The sequence below is a fragment of the Clytia hemisphaerica genome, unplaced genomic scaffold (assembly GCF_902728285.1).
Source record: "Clytia hemisphaerica strain Z4C2 unplaced genomic scaffold, Clytia hemisphaerica genome assembly, whole genome shotgun sequence".
Classification (NCBI taxonomy): Eukaryota; Metazoa; Cnidaria; class Hydrozoa; order Leptothecata; family Clytiidae; genus Clytia; species Clytia hemisphaerica.
This window is the reverse complement of record NW_027104531.1, coordinates 351,696-374,054: the sequence shown is the minus strand read 5'-3', so window position 1 is coordinate 374,054 and position 22,359 is coordinate 351,696. Positions and strand designations below refer to the sequence as shown.

Below are 22,359 nucleotides of genomic sequence, written 5' to 3'. Positions count from 1 at the left end.
GCCGGGACCTTTTAAATGTTGGAACCATCTGGAAAACAATAGTGACAAAGGCGTAGCCACCGGGAGGGGGGGGGGGGGCAGGGAGCGTTCGCCCCCCAAAAAATAAAAATTGAGCAAAAGGGTCAAAGTTTTCCCAATAAAATGTGAAGGGGTCTGTAGTTTTTTTTGACCTTTTTTCCGACTACCTTTGACCTTTTTAAGCCCTCTTTTCAGCTGTTTGACATTTTTTAGACCAAAGTTTTCGCCTGCGGCGCCATGATTACAAAGAAAACTCTCTGCAACATGAAATTTTATGCTTTCTGCACTTTTTGTGACCTTAACTTTGAGCTTTCTTAGAGCAAAAATTTACGCCTGCGGCGCATAAGTTACGAGAAAGTTTTCTCCGAAACTTTTCCCTAAAAAAGGTCTAAATTTTTCCAATCTCACCCCCGAAACGAAAATCTGTGGTTACGCCTCTGAGTGATGGAGATGATGAATTGATCTTACCTTATTAGAGCATGATTAGAGTCGATATGCCATAAACTGTTAGGCGATGGTACACTATATTGCCTCCGCCTAATTACTTAGGCCCAACGCCGTGCTGTCCCAATAGGATCTACTTCCCCTAAAAGTCTTTGACATCTGTTTCTTTGTCAAATTACTGGTGGTTCCAATCTTTTAAGATGTGCAATCATCTCTCTAATTCCTGAATTTGGGGAATCTTTGTTTATTTCTATCATAAGCAGCTTTACCTCCTCATCGGACTTTGAAGTGTAGCGCTGACGAATTGAAAGCATATTTTCTCTGACCATAAAATTATGGATAATATTATAATGAAGTTTACAACCGAGCAAACCATCTTCAGCTATTCTGCGTACAGGAAATCCCAGTGATAATAATCTCTCTAGTTTTGATTTATCAATGACAAATCTTGATTTCCGATGGGGTCGCGCTGGTTCTTCAATAGTGTCAGATGGCAAAATCATATCATCAAGGTCATCATCAACTGTTATATCATTTAGTTCCTCAATTGGAACTGTCATAATATCAATTTGATTTATCAAACTTGTAATACTATCATCAGTCTGATTGTATAAATGGACATCAGTAACAGGTTTAAGTCTGCGAACATTCAGCAAGATTGCTTCCATTGTGTAGGTTTCTCAATGTTTTAAAATCAGGGGAAAGTTCAAGTGTTCGCCTAATACCATGAATTCGTGCTACAATTGTATTTAAAGCTTCTTCATCATTTGAAAGTGACTGTACTCTTCCCAGTCGATTCATAGTTTAATTTCTCTTACTATATGCAAATAAATATACATACAGTAAGGGAAATCTTGCAATTGCAGTATACCGCCGGTTTTCGCAATTGCGGTATCAACCTCACTTTTGCATTTTTATATACCATAATACACGGGTTTCGAATTAAATTTTTGCTTAGCTTTAGCTTTGATCCCATGTAAATTTGCACGAAAAATATCAAGTAAACAGAACGAAAATTTGCCGTGTATCAAGCAATTTTAGCTCATTTTTCCATTTTGACAGACTTTATGGGTCATTATGAAAACAAAAAACATTAAAATAAAAAGTCAATCGTTTAATCATATTTCTTTTATTGAATTTAAAATAGAAAAACATCTTTTGAATGAACACCTGGCTTTCAAAAGAGAAGAAAGGAAATCTATCAACCTTTTATAAGGCATTTCCCCTTATCGCTCCTTTTATTTACTTGATTTTTTCTCTCGCGCCAGATTTAATTCGAAACCCGTGTATTGCAGTATACACAAACAAGAAGTATTCAAAAGTCATGCAGAAATAGGGCGATTTTTGTATAAAATGAAATATATGTTTTAAGCGCATAGATAAAATTATTTTTTCCTAAGATCACATTTTTTAAATAAAGACATGCCTTCTCCTGATACAGTTTTTGAGATGCGATTTTCGTTTGTTTTTCCGACCAGCACCACATGTATTTGTCACAAGCTTTTTCAGGCTAACGCAAATTTTTACTACCGTAAATGCAAGATTTCCCTGATTGACATAGAAATAGTAGAAAAAAGAGAAGGCTTTAACAATAACTTTCCTTAATAGGCAGCATCAGTCTAAAAAGACCACTCTCATCGTTGCTGTACGTATAACCATCAACGGTTCTAACTGGGGACGAGTGGGCATATCATGGGATGGTTGACTTTCCTGTATTTCACTTACTGTTACATCTCTCTTTTGACAACAAGTTTGTTTTCTATGAGATTTGCGAGACAATCTAAAATCTTTCCTTTCGTTTCTGGACAACAGTGACGTCGGAAAAAGACTTGCAAATCGATTTATTTTATAGATTAGGACTTTTTTACTGTCGGACTACAAATGCCAACTAGTGACGTGCATCCGTTTTATCAGACTGTCCCAAGTTATATAGAGCCGTTGACAGTTAATCAGATGGTTTGAGATTTTTGCCCACTGACACCTTTCATGACTATGGGTCCTGAGAATAGAACAACATCTCCATTTTTTTCAGTCTAAACGGTTTCCAAAGTCGCAATTTGAAGTTTCTTAAATATATTAAAATCGTGAATTAGGTCGAATCTTAGCTAGCTTTTAGTAAAATAGTTTTAGAGACCAAAAAACTTGGAGGTTTTTCTCAGGACAAATGGAAGAAAAGAAACCTAAAATCAGTCAATAGGTAAAGTGAGATTATGAGATTTTTACTGATTATCATTAGCTATCCTACTGACTATCATTAACCATCTTTAACTATAAACTAAACTATATTAACAACACTGGACTGCTGTACATGTGCGCAACCACCATTATAGTTCAGCAGAGTTGTTTTCCCTTTCCCGCCAAAGTTTTTTTATTTCTGAATGCATGGACACACTTAAAATATTTAGATAATCGGCTACCGTAGTTGATTATTTTTTGAAATGCGCGATATTCCTAGTATTTCGATCCGACTTACTCAGAATAACGATGAAAAACTAAGAATAACGACGATATACTAAGTATATCGATCGTTATACTAAGAAAAACGATCGATATACCAAGTTTATTGTTTTCATGTGACAAATGTATTCCATAGTTATACCAAGTTTTGAAATCGTTATACTAAGTTTTTAATGGTATGTGTCGTCCGACTCTACGCTTAACGGAACTAATTTTTGCCCTTTTCGAGGTTTTATAGTAAAAATGCGGAAATTTGTTCCCGCAAAATACAATTTTTGCCAATTTTATCAGAAATCTTGAAAATTCTCTAGGAAAATGAAAGAAATTTGCGAAAAAACAGGAGTGATCGAAATTATTTTGAATGCCAAAATTAGTTCCATTAAGATAAGGACTTAAAAAATAATTGTAAAAAAACAAAAACGGATTGGCATACCAACTACAAAGACTTTCTTTTGTTCTTCTAGCTTTTAGCGCTTTTAGGTGCATGCTTTAAAACGTTTCTGACACACTCTTCTATATTATTCTCACTCGTATTGTGATTTGGCAACACACTAGCTGAAAATTAAAATAATGATATAATTAAAAAGATATACATTTTAATTTGTTAGACTTTCTGTTTACGTTTAAATAGAAGGTTTGACGTGGCCCCTCAAAAATCGAAAACATTTTTCAGTAAGTGAAACAAACTCTCTTCTATATGAACTTTTATGAAAAATGCAGGAATTCTAACACCGCTTTTTAAAGTTAGTTATCTTTTAATACTTACCAACGACAGCCTTACAAATATTGGACTTTTGGAATTACCGCTTCGCTTCCCTGTCCTTCATGAGTGTCCCTTTGAAATTGAGTCTGGACTTGACATCGTAAGTCATAAATCTATACAGGGTTCCCAGCGGTCAGGGAAAACCTGGAAAACCTGGAAAAAGTAGCTTTTTTGGAAAAAGTCAGGGAAAACCTGGAAAAGTCAGGGAAAATTTAGAAAAAGTAGTGAAAGTCAGGGAAAAGTCAGGGAACTTTTTTTGGAATAGTCAGGGAAAGTCAGGGAATTCCAAAATCAGTCAACTCCAAATTACAAATGATAATTGAAATGATATTATCCTTTTCATCTTTCATTTTTGCAGGTATTTTATCAGCCAGTAAGTATTGGTGTATTGTAAGCTCTGTGATATTTATTTATTCCACAGTTCTGACAGTTTTGTTTTACTTATCTCTTCATTAGTTTCTTTTATTTCGTTTTAGTGGTAGAAAAATGATCCGGGGGGGGGGGCACTCAAGGTAAATGACCTACCAGACGTTCGGCCCTTAAGGGTAGGTTTTTCATAGTTCAGGAAGGGTAGGAAATTACAAAACTGCACTGAACTGGACTGTAAGGGTAGGAAATTGTGATTAAAGGCCAATTTTTTGGTAAAATTGGCACAAAATTGGTCAATTTTGGAGGAAAAATTTCACATTTTCTTGGAAAATTGCAAAAATTTTTGCCCTTTGAAAAAGTGCACTGTAAGGGTATGATTTTTCATGGAAATTCACTGCACTCTAAGAGTTCGATTTTAGATAGAAGCCAAATTTTGAAGAAAATCTTTTTAGAAAGAGGAAAGAGGAAAGTTTTCATTCAAATGATAGCACGTTCATCTTTACATACATACGACGGTACCCCTTTTGTATCCTGGTTTTAGTGGAGTTTTAGTAGACTCACTTTTTAAAAAATATATGTATTGAAATTTTGTTAAGTTTTATTTTTTTTATCTCAATATGGTGTTTTTCAAAATACCGTTGGGGTGAACGGTCAGGGAAAAAGACCCAATATTCTGCTCTGGTCAGGGAAAAAGGCACCTTGGTCAATCTAAAAGTCATGGAAAAGGGCCTTTTTTTGGAAAAAGTCAGGGAAAAATATTTCTCTTAAGTGCTGGGAACCCTGTAAAGAAAACAAGCATCATGCTAAATGGACCCATATTTCTGACATTTTCGGCCGGAAAATCTTTTCCTTCCAAAATCAGGCTCTGTCACATTTTGGGCATTCCCATTTTACATCATTGTGCAAAAAAATAGAAAAAACTAATGAGGCAATCTCGAGAAAAGCTGGTACAGACGGGACGGACGAACAAACAAGGGTTAATTTAAAGGACTATCTTAAGGTAGGTCCAAAAATTCAGATTATTTACATATCGCACTGTAGCAACATGTTTTGTATTTGCATTTTCCATTTTTTCACCCCCCCCCCATTTTATGACTTTTGCCCCAAAAGTGTCAAAACCTTTATCGGAAAACCACTAAAATCAATCCATTACACGTAATTATGACCCCCATTTTATGTAGACTTCTGAGAAGGAACTTTAGTTGTCCTACATAGTAACCTGCATGAAATTAAAGCTCAATAGTACTTGAAATTATTCTTGTTGGACCTGGAATCCCCCCTAACACACTATGTCATTCTAATCAAATTTTTCGAGAGGTAAAATCACTTACAATAGCTTGATCATTATGTTGCAAAAATTGCTCTCCTTCATCAAAATCCTCAATAGATTGGATTTGTTTCCAAAGGCAGTTTTCCTTATTTGGAACAGACATTGAGTTGTTGGCAAGAAAGTTGTCAATTTTCTTTTCAATGCTTAACATGATGGTCAAGCTGGATCTTTGGTACTGTGAAAAGATAAAGGAAAGATTGTTTTCAATATAATTATGTATCTGATACACCTGCAATTTTATTATACCTAAAATGTGGTTATTTGTAACATTTGAACTAGTGTCCAAGGAGAACAATACTAGTAATTGTTCTTGAAAATAGTGGCCATGATATTTCATAATGAAAATAATGAAAAATCTCTAGGAAGGGAAACGAAACAGAACAAACTTCTTTGTACATACTTGCTGTCTCCAGAGGGAACTGCTGTGCAAGAAAACTTGCACTATCATTTCTTTTCTGTTGTGGTTGTGGAAGAGCTTCATTTGTTAACAAGGGCGATTCTGGTGAAGACTCAACCCGCCCATAAGCGTAGGATCTCCTTGATTTACGAACTGGGGATGGGGACTTTGGGACTTCTCTCATTGATGGACTTCTCGACCTTGACCGACTTGTTTGTCTCCTCCTAGACCTGGAACGACCCCTCCTTGACCTGGAGGGGCTTGACCTGGAACGACTTCTCCTTGACTTGGAACGACTTCTCATTGACTTGGAACGACTTCTCCTTGACTTGGAACGGCTTCTTCTCGACTTGGAACAGGTTCTCCTCGACTTGGAACAGCTTCTCCTCGAATTGGAACGGCTTCTCCTCGACTTGGAACGGCTTCTCCTCCTTGAAATGGAACGACTCCTCCTCCTTGACATGGAGAAACTACTGGAATTGGAATGACTTGACTTTAGGCTGAAGCAGCTTGACTTCAAGGGACTGTTCCTTGACCTAGAACAACTCCGCCGTTGCAACTTTGAACCGGGTGTTGAAGATTGATTGATGAGAATATTCTCTGTGATGGGTTTTGGCATCTCAGTTCCATCCATTGCTACAAGTGAAAAAAAAACAACTTTAACACTGCAAATACATCTGTTCTAATCAATGTATAGGTTATAAAAAACTAAGCAAGAGTTATTCTGAAGATACTTTAAACGTACACATTTTCGCAGATTTTCGTGAGAGCAAAAATTCAAAGTTTTTTACATTAACTTTCGCAAATTCCAGGTTAAGATTTTTTTCGAAAGCATTAATTTTCGCAAATAGGCCTTTCGCGAGTCATATAAAGTGATATCAGGGAGATTTTTTACCAAAAATTGAAAAATGAGCCCCCCCCTAAAGCTAAGCACAAAATAGTAGTCTGAAAAATAAAAAACTCTTTGATAGCTTCAAGAAATTGCAAATAATTCTGAATAATTCTTACTATCCATGTTGGAGACTTTAGAAGTATTTGCATCACATTTACTTTGCGATGTCACAAGTAAATTCTCGTTGTACACTTCCTCGCAGGTTAATTTGTCACCTAAAAAGGAAAAGACAGCAAATTACTTAAGAGAGGTCTACAGAAAAAAAGTTTAAACCAAATTAGTGGAAAGATCTTGCATTCTTTTATGTGCTCTAAAATGTTTTACAGAAAACAATGATGATTCAAAAGTTAACTGCACAAAAAAACTCAGTAAAGCATTTTCTAAAATCAATTATTTCCAAAATTAAAAACTGACTGCATAACTCGCCACTGTTTCAATAAGAACAGCAATTTATCCCTTTCTTTGCAGAAGGAGCTGAATAAAATTACTGTATACAACACCTTGAAATTTGATTTTCTTCAAAACATATTTTTTCCATGTGTCAGTTGGTTGAGCATTGAAGTTTCCTTCTTGACTTTTTGAAGGTGGCCAGAACAGTTGTTTTGTTTTCTGATCCACCCAATGGATTGGTACATTTGTCTCTTCTTCTCGGGTTTTTGAACGTATGAAAGGAATAAAAATTGAAGATTACTTTATTGTCAGAAATTTCGCACATTTTCATGGAATTTAACTTCACGAATTGGTACATAACCTGTTTCACTGAAATTTGTTTTCGCGAAATCGGACTGTCATAAAAAAGATTCTGGGAGAAATGAGTTGAAAATTATATTTTCATGAAGTAAAATATCGCAGTGAAAATTTGAAAATTATTTTGTGTTGGAATTAGTTTTGGCAAATAAGACTGAATATTCTTTCGCAAATTTTTTTGTGAGTCATAGCTTTTTTTATTCAACATTCCATCACAAAAGTGAAACTGAAAAAAAAAAATGTGAAAAATGTATTTCAAAATACCATACTAATAAACATACTAATAACAGAGAAACACTAAGAATTAATGTCATGACAAAGTGAAGATAAATACAAATGATTCTTGAAGGGAAGAGCTATGGCTTTCCTAACTAAATCTGTACGTGTTAAATTCATTGTCTCAAAGTTTTTTCCAGATTTTATAAAGGCAACATTGAAAAGCTTTGAATTTGAAGGTTCGGTGAAAACATTATCATAAAACTGTTGCTTGTACACATCACATACCAATTTTGCCATCTCTTAAAACCTCTTTGATTTGTAAAAAGTGTTCAGACCTCAAAATAAACCATGAGTCTTTCCCCCGGGTGGAAATAACTACTTTGTGACTGCTAGATTTTCTCTCTTTGATATTAAATACTTCAAGTTCTAAGATTCGCTTCCCTATTTGTGACAGTGGATTTTGGGCTTTCCTGACAAATTTCTTGATAATCTGTAAATAGTCCTCGAATGGAAATGAGCTGATTTCATCCAATGAACAATTAAACATTTCAGAATCATCTTTCAAGTGGATAAGGTTGTGTACATTATACACAGGAAAAGTTTTGTCATAGATTTTTACACTTTGGTTAACAAAATAAACAAGTAAGTCATGTGCGTAAGACAGATTAGAGTTCCTAGATGAAATACTTGTGCTAGATGCCAAAGAGGACTTCTTTTCAAGCAACTTTCAACAACCTGGGCTGGACAACTTTTCCAGCAAATGGAACGCCACTGTTACAAATATCCCTCAACATTCTATCTACAGCTTCATGAGCATGTTTGGGTAAAATTCTGCATGGGTACTATTGGGTTTCACACTACATGTAGAACCATCATTAACAGGTACCAGCAACTTGAAAAGACTGTGGCACGTCTTCCTCCCATCAAGAAGTGTTGCAGCAATACCTGTCCAGGAGGAGGTGGAAACAGTGAAAGATTGAGCTCTGGCCTCCTTTATAATGTAGTTGTAGGTGTACGTTTTACCGCAACCACCAGGACCATCAATAAAAAATAGCTTAGCAGAGTTGAAATCATTATTTGAAAGAGCGTTAATGACAGTATCAGCTATAGTGGTTTGAGCCTCATTCAAGGATGGCCTAACACGGTCGGCTTCCGCTCTATTAGCAGCAGCATTTGATTGTTCCTGAACAATCTCTTCATCAAAATCAGGCAGATTGAAATCTTGTAAAGACTTTCCAAATTGATGGAGCATGTTTGCAATGTTAGCTAAAGTCATTTGCTCAGCTTGCAATTCACTATGGTGGCGTAAGAAGTCTTGTATCATGTGCTCCTTAAAACTCTCCCATAGCTCTGCCGGGTTATTTGGCTCACCATGAATGAGGATGGTGCAAAACGTTCTTCGAATTTTGACTGGTGTGGCAACATGAACTACTTCATTCAAAGTCTCAACCCAGATATTATCATCAGCTAAAAGACCCCTTGCTAAACATGCCTCTCTGAAAGTTGGATAGATTTCCCCGTCAAAAGTTCTCAAGTATTCAAAGGATGTAGCACCTGGAACGTGTAACAACAAAACTCTTAGAAAATATCTTTCACCTTCACGTATACTTGCATTATACATCCGACTGATTACTGTTCCATGGCCTCGCTCTTTTACTTTCCACTTGTTACCATTTCTAGATTTGATAAAGACGTAGTCATAGGGAATGTCAGGATATAGAATTTGCCTGGCAGTAGGATCATTTTGGTTCAGCAAAAACCAAGCAGTCAACATGGTCTCATTATTGCCAGCTCTATCAGCTGCTTCTTCACCTTCCCTAAAATAAACACGCTGAAAGTTAGGTTAATGTACCGCCAACCTGATAACAGTATGACTCTGAGTGTGCATAGGAAAAGCGAATAAACGCCAACATGCTTCTGGAGCAGAAACATACGGTGAATCAAGAAAAGTTCTAATCTCATCATGATCTATTCTCTCTGCAATCTCAAAATGGGCTGTGTCATGGCCTTTGTAGATGTATTTGTAAAGATATTTGACAGCTTTAATGGAAACACAGGCTTCCAAGTTAATGTTAGCATTATATTTTTTGCACAAATAAGGACAATATGGTACGACCCATCTATTATCAAGATCAAGATTCCTTACCCTAACAGCACGCCCATTGTAAGGTCTATGATAAGAAGGATAGCCATCCACATTCATAACCGTTTCATCATTAAAAGATTTTGGAAAACCTTTTGAGCAACTACCATCAATCATACACAGGCTACAGTTATTCAAAGCACCACATGGTCCATGAATCATGTTGGACTTGATGATCTCGTAAAGCTCAGGTTCAAGTTCTGGATCAGGGAGCTGTGCACAAATCAAGCGGTCAATATCATCTGCATTTCTCAATTTAAATTCAGCTGCAAAATGAATCAAAATATGTGCATGGGGAAGACCACGCTTTTGGAACTCAATCACATCAACACGGGCAACAACCATTCCAAGAATACCATCCTCCATTATTTCTTTTTTCATGGCAAATAACTTCATGCGAAACACACGAGTAAGTAAATCAGGCCTGTCGTGCGCTTTCTGATTGGGAAGTAAGTTCTCAGTTACCTCACGTCATATAGGATTACACGTGAAAGTCAAGAAGGCATCTGGCTTTCCATGCTTAGAAACTACAGCCATTGCATCCAAGTAAAGCTGGTGCATGGCTCTGGGAGACCCTGAAAAGGTTGAAGGCAAAACAATAACATGACCCGCATTCAAGTTTCTTTGTTCTGCAGCATTTTCAAGATGGTCAACTAAACCTTGATAACATTCGGCTCTTAATTGTTGCTGATTGTGACGAAGAAAGTCCAACCTTGAACCTTCAACTTTTGTGTAAGCATCCACCAAAAATTGCTGAAATAGCCTACCTGACAAATGGAGTGCAGAGAACCCCCTTCGGATAGCTAACTGATAAACATAATGCTCAAGTTGTGTCACATGATTCCTGGTCCTTGTTGCCCTCTCAGCTACGCGAGGCATATTCATATCCCAGCCTAGATCACCTCTTGGAAAAAGTAATGGATAGATATATGGATCAACTACGCTAAATGTTGATGGTATACTTTGCAAATGATGGTTTCGTGGATAGACAACAATATTCCTGCCAGCTGGTGGAGCACCATCTTCTCCTGTGAAGATGGCAGCGACCTCTTTATGCAAAGGCGCATTGCCACGCCTTTGATCGTGCCCCTCTCTCATTACCATGGTTATCCTAGAAACTGGACGGTTTTCAACTATAGCACGATTTTGTTCCTCTTGTTCAACCTGTTTCATGTGCTTAAAAGAAGCAGCATAGGGATTTACTGTTCCAAGAACATCCTGGATTAAAGCCATAGTGGCCCTATTACAATCAACTGCAGATGGATTTTGCATTCTCAAATCTAAAGCTTGTGCAGCTTCAATGATATACAATTGAGCATATTGTGGTTGTTCTTCGTTAGGAAGAGTCCTGAGTCTGCTGCTCATTTTCGTTAGCAAGCCTGTTCCTAGCCCGCTCTAAATCAAGTTGTCTGCGCTCCTGAGTCTGCTGCTCATTTTCGTTAGCAAGCCTGTTCCTAGCCCGCTCTAAATCAAGTTTTCTGCGCTCCTGAGTCTGTTGCTCATTTTCTTTAGCAAGCCTGTTACTAGCCCGCTCTAAATCATGTTGTCTGCGCTGTTGAGTCTGCTGCTCATTTTCGTTAGCAAGCCTGTTCCTAGCCCGCTCTAAATCAAGTTGTCTGCGCTCCTGAGTCTGTTGCTCATTTTCGTTAGCAAGCCTGTTCCTAGCCCGCTCTAAATCACGTTGTCTGCGCTGTTGTGTCGGCTGCTCATTTTCATTAGCACGCCTAGCTCTCATTCTTTGAGCGTGCCTTGCTCTTCTCTGTTGAGCCTGAGGAGTTTCCATTTCCCTTTTTCTACCCACATTTTCAGCAGCAGTTCTACCCCTATCAACAGGCCCCTGATCGTGATCATCAACCAGGACATTTTGATTATCTTGGCTCATTTGGGGGAGAGGACTTTCCAAATCTGGCCTGCACTGTCATGAGCTACCTAGGATATAAAAATGATAACATACTTTGGACACAGCTCGAAGAAACAGTTAATTTATGGTATGCCAGTGATTCATTTCTTCAAAACCACCATTCCAAATACTTTTTAATCAAGCCAAAGTTAATTTTTCAGTCCAGCAGCACCAGCTCCAGCAAAAACCAGTTGAAAATGAAACTGTATTTCATAAAAGAAATCACTACAGTTGTGACGGGTGTTGTGATGTTCAGCATCTTGGTTCATTTGGCCAGCAAAACGCGTTGGAATAAAATCCAAAAAAACCCCCTATCATGTTTTTTTAGTTTTCTTAAGAACCAATCAAAGTCATTTTTCAAGTGACGGGTGGTAAATTATTGCGGAGAATATTGAGAAGATTTGATTTTTCAATAAGTATTACCCCCGGATTTATAAAACGGCGCGAATATCGTTAAACAAATTTGTGGAGCAAGAACAAAATAAAAGTCATCTTTTGGAAGAACAAAAACATTGCGTGCGAAAACGAAAAACAAAACGACATACAGACTACCACTATTAATATATAGATAATTCAATATTTTATTACAGTGTAGATAAACCTTAAACTTGTTACAATTTTCCTTTTTGTTACTATTGGTTCTTATTTTACGTTTTCATTTGTTATAGTTTCTTTTTAAGTGCCAATGTCGTACATATCAAACAAGGGCTATCTAGGAGGGCGAAGCTCTCCTGTATTGCCCAGTTTGAGTTAGAAATCGTTATTTTTGGTCTAACTCGCAGGAATTGAATTGGGCTTCATGGTCAAGCAAAGAAAGAAATCAAATATACTTTGTTTTTTTTAGAACTTTGGCCCTGCTTTACTCGATTCTGTTTTTCAGCATTTAATTTGAAGTTTTACCATTGGGCATCATCATTCACACGAAGAATGTGCACCGTTTTTAAGAAATCTAAGCATCCTAGATTTTAGAGAACTTCGCAATTTAAAAGAATTTTTAAGGGTTTGTGAGGAACGAAGTTAAGGCTTATTTGGAGTTTAATTTACCTCCCCCGTTATCCGCACAATTCTCCGACAATACCTCAAATTGTTCTTATTCTATTCTGTTCGTGTTTTCGAGGTAAGTTTCAGGGTTGTTTTAGCTTTTATCGCATTTCTGAGACAAACGCTTTTCAATGCTGAGGCTTGATCTTATATTGTTTTAAATTTTTTTGGCATTTCAGAGCCTCGTTGTTTTTAAAATTGCTCTTAATATAAAAAAGAATAAGAGTAACATGGTTCTTTTTCAGATTACCAATTATCCATAATTTAAACTTATTTTACTGTGACAAGTAACCAACGATTTTAATTTATTGACAATATATTTCGATATTATTTAATATCATTTTCAAATCTAAAAATAAAAGCAAAATTAAAAGAAGGATAAAACATCTTACACATCAGAAACATCTACACATAGTTAAAAAGTACCCTCGCAACTCTCTGTAAAAAAACGTAATGTCTAAAATATTGGGAAAAAAATGAATTCAAGATCAGAGTTAAACAATGAAACTATCTAAACTTATTTTCTTATAGAAACAAAAGTTTGGGCTTTACTTTTTGCAAGAAAATTAAGGCACGCGAACAGGCCTATTTAGTATTGATCTTGAAAAATGGTCTTCTTTTGTTTTAACAAAGTGTCTAGCTTCTTTTTCCTTATAGGATCGTTGAAAAAGTTTAACAGATCGATACCATCAGCAGGTAAAGGAATTTGAACCAACATTGTATCTGGGCAGATTCCCATTAAAGCGTCTGAAAGTTGATACTGAACTTGGCCTTCAAATAATTCGAACAATTAGTAGTCATTCTCAAACCCTGTTATTATAGGTCAGTTTGGGGTTTATATAAGACATTGAAGCTTCTGAATGTTACAGAACAGCAAAGAAAGTATTTACTTGCTCACCTCAAAATTCAATTTAAACAAAAGACCTTGGTTTGGCAAAAATAAGAAATGTAATGTAAAACATAGAAACACTATTCTCTCTAAAATATTCGCGTAACCTAGGTCCTGGGATAAAAACATACCAAATACACCCTACAATATATATGTACCCCTTAGGTCCCGAGGTTCTGATATGAGATTATATCAAATACCCCCACAATATACATGTACCCCCTAGGTCCCAAGGTCCCAATATGAGAATATACCATAACCCCCTCCCCCAATCGATCATTAAGGCACTGACCTCCAATCCATTGTCTGGATCTCGGCAATCGCGTGTATGTAGTGTAGTGTTTATTTATTTGTCTATAACAAGACTAGCGACCACACTCATGGAAAAAATCTAAACGAAGGAGGTGGTCGCAAAATTGTTAAGTTACAAAAAATAAATCTACGAACATTTTTATAAAAATAAGTACGTTAATGTAAGATAGAAATGAATCTACCGCTAGAATATATAATTTGATAAAGACAGTTACAAATATTGAGACAGGTCGATCCTATTCTTAGGTTGACATATCATCAAAGGTCAAAAATTTCTGAAGTTCGTCCCAAGATGAAATGGATTGATATAGTACTGAGTAATTGCCATAAGTTACTGTGGAGACCTCGGGAAGTTTTAACAGACCAGATTTACTTCGCATGACTTCATGACGCTCAACATCATCGAGACGAGTCAAAATGAAGTGTTCTTGCAGAGGAGGTGGTAACATTCGATTAAAGATTTTGTAAGTAAAGAGAATATTCAGGTATTTTACGAAGTCAAAAAAGGTTAAAAGAGTATGATCCAAGAAGAGAGGTGAGGAATGTGCTCGAAAATCGGAAAATGTCATAATTCGGAGAGCTTGCTTTTGTAGTGTTAGAATTCGACGGGCGTGAACAGATTGGCGTTGTCCCCAGACTGTAACTGCTTAAGAAAGATGAGAGTTAAATAATGAATAATATAATGCTAATAAGGTTTTCTTGTCGCCGTGGAAGTTTACTCAGTGAACCATTCGCACGTTTTAATTTGTTGCAAACAAAATCAATGTGGTGCTTCCAGCTTAGATAAGAAAGAGCGAAACAAATCAAGAGCTGTCACACGAACCCCATAGAATTCTAGTTTTGAAGTTAAAATCTCATGGTCAACAGTATCAAAAGCCATTTGTAAGTCAATGAAAATGGAGCAGCCATACTCACCTTCATCTAAAGCAGTTGAAATTTGATCAACACAATATTAAAGTGCTGTTTCTGTAGAGTGTTTTGAGCGGAAACCAAATTGGAGTGGATATAAAGAGCCTGATTGATCAAGAAAAGTCACCAGACGCTTGTACATAAGTTTTTGAAAGATATTATCATGTTTCAAAGCAGAGAGATGGGCCTGTAGTTTTCAGCATCAAGTGGAGAGCCTTTTTCTTTAAAGATAGGTATGACTTTGGCTTCTTTGAGTTTAAATGGAAAAATTTGTTTTTGAATTTCCTAAGCTTAGGGTACAAAAAGTTTTTGCTACTATATGTAGAGGTAAAAACTAGAACAATTGGCTCAAATTTTTTTGATGTGTGGTAAAGGTATTCTTTATTTGAAATTAACCAACAAATTATCTTTCCAACGGTATATAGAAACCTTTTATAATAATTTTTTCTAGGTTGACCCTATTATGGACGAATTTCTACTGGACTACAAGGCATAATGTAATGAAACACGAAATAAAAATCACATATAACTAAATAAATAAATAATAGCCGTATGCGCGTGTCGCACGCTGCGTGTCCCAATCCAGCGAATCACTATACATATAAAAAATCTCGGAAGAAAGAAGATAGCCGCCGAAGTAATGATACGATTTTCATTAAATAAAAACATGGGATAAACGATAACATTGCATTGTAATTTTTAACCACAATTAAGTAAATGGCTTTGAAGAAGAGTGACTTTGAGAGACTTTAAAAAGTTTTGAAAGTGATAGGTAGCCGCTATGGTAAACAGAAAGTTTTAAAAGAGCATCTGAATAAGAAATCTTCAAAAGCAAAAATTATATTTGTGAAGAAGGTTGATTTTAACCAATCCAGATCCAATGTTTCTGTAAAGAAAATAGTATATTGGCGTCTCAAAGTTAGTCTAGTGGTAGGAAAACTGCATGGGGTGCAAAAAGACGATAGTTCAACGCTGCGAAGAAAAGGCTTTGTAGAGCTTTGCCAGAATCTCGAAAACTTTTTATAGAATGTTGTAAACACACACGTTTTAGCGTATTAATATATAGATTGTAGAGCTTTGCCAGAATCTCGAAAACTTTTTACAGAATGTTGTAAACACACACGTTTTAGCGTATTAATATATAGATTAGAGAGACAATTTCAAAGTGAAATTTTAAAAGACCGTCTCGCCATACCCTTGAATAAAGTAACTAACTTTACGCATGCCGCAGTTGGCTTGCTGGTTCAAAAGAATGCACGTTCTTCAAAAAGACCAGAGTTCAAACCAGGACAAAGTAGAATATAAAGATGTTTTGAAAAGTTTTGAAAGTGATAGGGAGCTGCTATAGTAATCAGAAATTATTTTAGAGAATTTGAATAAGGAATCTTCAAAAGCAAAAATTATATTTGTGAAGAAGGTTGATTGTAACCCATCCAGCTCCAATGTTACTGTAAAAAAAATAGTTTACTGGCGTCTCAAAGCTAGTCTAGTGGTAGGAAAACTGCACGGGGTGCAAAAAGACGATGGTTCAACGCCGTAAAAAAAGAGGCTTTGTAAGAGCTTTCTTAGAATTTCGAAAACTTTTTACAGAACGTTGTAAACAAACACGTTTTAGCGTATTAATATATAGATTGGAGAGACAATTTCAAAGTGAAATTTTAAAAGACCGTCTCGCCATACCTTTGAATAAAGTAAATAGCTTTACGCATGCCACAGTTGGCTTGCTGGTTCAAAAGAATGCACATTCTTCAAAAAGATCTGAGTTCAAACCGGAACAATGTAGAATATAAAGATGTTTTGAAAAGTTTTGAAAGTGATAGGGAGCTGCTATAGTAATCAGAAATTATTAAAGAGAATCTGAATAAGGAATCTTCAAAAGCAAAAATTATATTTGTGAAGAAGGTTGATTTTAACCCATCCAGCTCCAATGTTGCAGTAAAGAAAATAGTATATTGGCGTCTCAAAGTTTGTCTAGTGGTAGGAAAACTGCACGGGGTGCAAAAAGACAATGGTTCAACGCCGTGAAGAGGAGGCTTTGTAGAACATTGTTAGATTTTCGAAAAATTTTTACATAACGTTGTAAACACACGTTTTAGCGTATTAATATATAGATAATGGAATGGAATGGATGCATTAGTTTAAATAAATAATATATTAATCTATCGAAAAAACTGAATGTAAAAAATGAATTAAACTTCTTCAAAGCTATAAATATAATCGAAATAGATATGAACGTTAGTATAATGGTATGAAAAATACAAATTTAGCTAGAGCTTGGCAGGCTTTTACGTAGAGCAAGTGTTCCCATGTTATCAACTTGTGTTCTTTTAATTTATATTCAACAATATTCAACCAAGCTTTAATAAAGGCATGGCAACGAATCTCTATCCAAATTTTGAAGACTGACTCTTCAAATTGATTTGATAATTTAATATCTAGATTTTTAGTTAACGATTCCCATCCCAATCTCACAAGTGAACTGCATCGAAATTTTTACAACAAAATTGGCCGGAGATCTTCACCTGCATATTTGTTCTAAAAGGACATGTTTAGAATTTTCCTGGTAACATATTCGAGTCTTCTTATGAAAATATAACATTCATCATTAACAACATACATCCCACCTCTGTCGATCGTTTTTGTCCACTCCTTGATGTACTCTAAAAAATTTAAAACTTTTGCTCTTTGATCGCTGTTCCAGCTATGTAAGATTAAAAGTAAGTTATCTTTTGAAGTAGATTCTTTCCTGTCTTTCAACTTTTCCAACAAAAACCGAGGGATGTAGCTTGCCACATATGTAGGGTGAACTGCACCCTAATTTAATTTGATTTAATAACTTTTAACAAAACATTCAAAATACAAAAAGAACTTAACGTAGGACAATTATATTTTTTATTGCATCGCAAATGACTTGTACTTATATTCCCTAGGCAATTATCGTAGACATTATCGCTAGATATTATATCAATTTTTTACAATTTCAATTCAACTCAATCATTCAATTCTAAAAACTCACACAAGAAGGATGTATGTGGAAGATGTTGAGATGCGTATTTAGATACAAGTTTTAGAGTTCAATATTTCAAAAGTTCAATCTTTTGTCAATCATTTCATGTACCTGTATTCACTTGCCTTCAAATTTGGCATGTGGCTATCCGGTACGTTTGCTTTTGTGCCTTTCTTTGTTTGCCTTTGTGTCTTTCTTGTTTGCTTTTTGTGCCTCCTTTTATGCACATTTAGGTTGGGTCCGGTTTAGGTCTGGACATTAGGCTAGGTCATTTTTAGGCATGTTTTTTGTTAGTCAAATTTAAGTTCATTTATTGCCTTCAATTATTGTCAATAATCAATTTCTCTAGTTTATTTTCTAATTGTAATTTTTCAATCAATTTTTCAGTTTGAACATAATCAACCAGTTCCAAACGGAAGCTGACTCCAATCTTTGTTCAAATTCCCCAACATTCAAACGGAGTCTTACGTCATTCAACGGGAACCCGCCCATTCAATTTCAAACACACGGAATCGTTCATCAATCCAAGCGAACATCCGTCTTATCAATCGGTGATCCATTCAGTCAATTTGGTGATCCACTCAACAACGTCCACTCAATAGGAGACCTATCAATTTGGAATCCACTCAACAGGACACACCCAATAATTCACATAACGGGGATTCAACATGGCAATGAACCTAAGACCACTCGAACGTATAGACTACACTGAACCAAAGGAGAAACGAGACGTTCGACCAAAAACCAGTATAACCAAATCCAAAGATACACCCAAAGACACATCCAAGGTCACGCCCGAAGTCACACCCAAAGATGACGACACAATCGAGGCCACGCCCAATGATGACATGCCTGAGGAACTGAAAACGATACCTCAAGATACCACTCAACTCGAAATCGATATCATGGTTGCAATCGAGGATATTGATGACTTGATTGATGAGAATGCATCCTTTGATGACGTCACTACCTCGAAACTCGAGCAACATCGAACCAATCTTCGACGATTACGAAATATCCTCGTGAGAAATCATCCACAGTCTGACCTGCTTTCAGAGATCAAAGTCACCTTGGATGTAAAAATCAAATCCTATATCAAATCAAACAAAGGCGTGAACAACAACACCAAAGTCTTGCAAGACAAAATGAAGCAAGACGAAATCCAACGAAAACAAAGATCAATCGAGATCTGAAGGAACTTACAGAACAATTTTCCAAAGATACAGAAACTGCAACTGACGAGGACATATCGAAATGGAAGAAGGAGATACCCCATCTTTCATCAAAGGTCGACAAGGTTGCAGACAACATCAAAACCCTCATGCAAACACGAAGCTCTGATGCATCTTACGAGACAACACTCAAGAACATCAGCGAACAATTCGAAACGCTATTCGATCTCAAGAAGAGTTTCATCTTAGACATCAATGATGAGCTTGCAGCCAGAGACATCGAAAAGAGTCGCGACTTCAATCGTTCTCGACTAAACATCAAAATCGAAAAGTTCTCCGGATACGACAGTAAGATCGATTTCTTTACCTTCCGTACGAACTTTGAAAAGCTCCATCTGAAGACAACACCAAAGCAATTCTTACCTGAGCTGTTAAAGAACAACTTCCTCACAGACCACGCCCTTAACTTAGTTCGCAATCTTGATGACATCGACATCATATGGGAGAGATTAAAAGGTGTCTATGGTAACCCAAAGATGATGCTATCCAAGAGGCTTCTTCAACTTCAAACATTGGACGTCAGCAAATCAACGAAACCTGAAAAAGCTATCGACAGTCTTACCAAAGTCATCAACGTGCTTCAAGATTTGATGAGATTAGCACAAGAACACAACATTGAAGAGTACCTATACTATGGTGAAGGACTCAACACCATCTACCAGCTGATCGGTGATGTACAAACAACGAAATTCCTCGAGCAACATGAAGTCTGGTCAAAACTCATATCCTTCCTGGACCATCAGAAGAGGATTCATCAACAAAGACTTATGATCCAAGGACCAACATCAGATCCACCCAAGAGAGATCCTCCAAAGAAAGACTCACCACCATTCAGACGAGGTCCATCATCACACCACACTGATGGTCAACAGAATCGTCGTCCACCTGATCAACTCAACTGCTTCATATGTCAAGCCACAAATCATGTTGCAACCAATGGACCACAAGGAAGCAAGATCGTCCAATACTTCGCATGTCCAGTATTCGTCAACATGACTCCTATCGAACGTTTCAATGCACTCAAATCCAAAGGACTCTGTTTCCAGTGCTTGTATCCTGGAGCCAAGTACGACCAAGGGAAACATAAGGAGGGACGTTGCCAAAAGATCTTCTGCTGCAAAGATACTCTCCATGACAAGTTTACTCACAAGAAACACGTGCTGGTTTGTGACGAACATAAATCTACCCAGGAGAACAAAGATCTGTTTGACTTCTACAAATCAAGATGCATCAGCAAGATCCAACAGTTAGAAGCCTTCACCAAAGACATGCGTCTCACCTATCACTTCACCCCAGACGAACCAGAGCCCAATGATCATCAAGCCATCTACGTGTTGCAAACGATTGAAGTTGACCAACAGCAATTCACTTTGTTCTACGACAATGGATGCAAGAATTCTGTCATCAAGTTTGATGCAACCAAACGACTGGGTAGCAATCGAGCCAAACAGATCATCTCAAGACCAATTCCAGTTGGTGGCGTTGGAGGTGTCACAACACAATCAACACATGGAATCTATACCTTCTCGTTACCACTGGCAACCAACAATGGTGCAGAGATGACTGGAGTTTGTCTCGACACACTCACTGCGACCTTTCCCTTCTATCCATTGCAAGGAAAAGTGGAGAACGACATTCAGCACAGTTGGGAGGACTCTGGCCACGACATCAATCATCTTCCAAGACTGCCACCAATGGTTGGAGGAGACGTCGACGTGATGATAGGTATACGTTATCTTCGTTTCTTTCCTAAATTCATCCACCAGTTACCTTCTGGCTTGACCATCTACCAATCACAATTCAAGAACATCGATGGATCTTATGGGGTGATCGGTGGTCCCCATGAGGTATTCACAAGTATCGAAAATCATCATCACTCAACTTCGTCACAGTTTGTAGCAAGTCAACTGGAAGCAGCAAAGTTCGGGTTCTACATTGATCCAGACATTCGATTACTTGGATCAGCTACCTTCAGTGAGGTTCGACATGACTTGTATTTCACTAACAACCCAACTTACCAAATCAACAACGACGAATCTGAACCATCAACTTCATACATCACCAATCTTAATGAGAAGTTCGAATCAGTTGGTACAGACCTTAACTATCGCTGTGTCAATTGTCGAAAGTGTTTAACCTGTAAGAACCATTCTACAGAAGATTCCATTAGCATCCAAGAGGAGGTCGAGCAAGACTTGATTAATCGCTCCATCACTATCGACCCATCCAATTGTTCATCGATTGCTAATCTTCCACTAATACACGACCCTCTGGTCAAACTGGCACCAAATCGAGACATTGCACTTCGCGTTTACATACAACAGCTTAAACGTTTGGAAAAGCATCAAGACGATAAGGACGACATCCTCATCTCAGAGAAGAAACTGCAACACCTGGGATTCGTCGAATATGTCAAGAATTTGCCCACTGACATCCAAAAGCAACTATCAGAATCTCAGATCAAGAATTTCATACCATGGAGGGCTGTATGGAAAGGCTCTTCTATATCGACACCGTGCAGAATTGTATTTGACGCTTCCATGCCGACATCGACTGGATTTTCACTCAATGACGTTCTAGCAAAAGGGAGGAACTCAATGAACAAGCTACTCGAAATTTTTCTGAGGTGGAGAGGACATCGCATCGCATTTCATACTGACGTACAAAAGTACAATTCCGTTAAGCTTAGAGAATCAGACTGGTGCCTTCAACGTTACCTATGGCAAGAACACCTTGATCCAAGTCAACCACCAGAGGAGAAGGTCATCATGACACTAATATATGGTGTCAAATCATCCGGAAATCAAGCCGAAACAGCACTTCGAGAAACCGTCAAAATACATCACAAAGACGAACCAGAGGTCGCTAGAGTCATCACTGAGGACGTTTACGTCGACGATTGCCTGTCTGGGGGTGATCAAATCAGTACCATCAAACTTCTATGTCAATCAATCGATCAAATTCTATCGTATGGTGGATTCACATTGAAAGGATTCACAATATCTGGAGAAGAACCGAAAGACTCTCTAACAGCCGATGGCACCACAATCTCAGTCGCTGGAATGAAGTGGCATCCAAAGAATGACCTCATATCCTTCGACATCAACCTTGACTTCGCCAAAAGTACCAAAACGACTCACCAGAAGAATCTGTTCATCAAAGGCTGCCGAGATTTTCGACATGACAGGACTGCTTACTCCTATCACAGCGACGTTCAAGCTGGACATTCACGATCTCGTTCAACGCAAATTAGCATGGGATGACGAGTTACCAGCCAACCTTCGTGACAT

At 37.2% G+C, this 22,359-nt stretch overlaps 4 protein-coding genes across 4 annotated transcripts; 1 reads left to right on the top strand and 3 right to left on the bottom strand.

Moving 5' to 3' along the window:
* Positions 1–8,435: 8,435 nt before the first annotated feature.
* LOC136822405 (uncharacterized) lies at positions 8,436–10,145 on the bottom strand. The gene is made up of 2 exons (XM_067078659.1): positions 9,571–10,145; positions 8,436–9,453 (listed from the first exon to the last, which is right to left on the bottom strand). The coding sequence occupies exons 1-2, from the start codon at positions 10,143–10,145 to the stop codon at positions 8,436–8,438; spliced, it is 1,593 nt and encodes a 530-aa protein (XP_066934760.1).
* A 105-nt stretch (positions 10,146–10,250) lies between these two features.
* On the bottom strand, positions 10,251–11,012 carry LOC136822404 (uncharacterized). Its single transcript, XM_067078658.1, has one exon. It carries the CDS (start codon positions 11,010–11,012, stop codon positions 10,251–10,253), a length of 762 nt encoding a protein of 253 aa, XP_066934759.1.
* A 103-nt stretch (positions 11,013–11,115) lies between these two features.
* Positions 11,116–11,562, bottom strand: LOC136822403 (uncharacterized protein C05D11.13-like). The gene has a single exon (XM_067078657.1). The coding sequence runs from the start codon at positions 11,560–11,562 to the stop codon at positions 11,116–11,118; it is 447 nt and encodes a 148-aa protein (XP_066934758.1).
* A 7,596-nt stretch (positions 11,563–19,158) lies between these two features.
* LOC136822402 (uncharacterized) lies at positions 19,159–22,332 on the top strand. Its single transcript, XM_067078656.1, has one exon. It carries the CDS (start codon positions 19,159–19,161, stop codon positions 22,330–22,332), a length of 3,174 nt encoding a protein of 1,057 aa, XP_066934757.1.
* Positions 22,333–22,359: the final 27 nt, after the last annotated feature.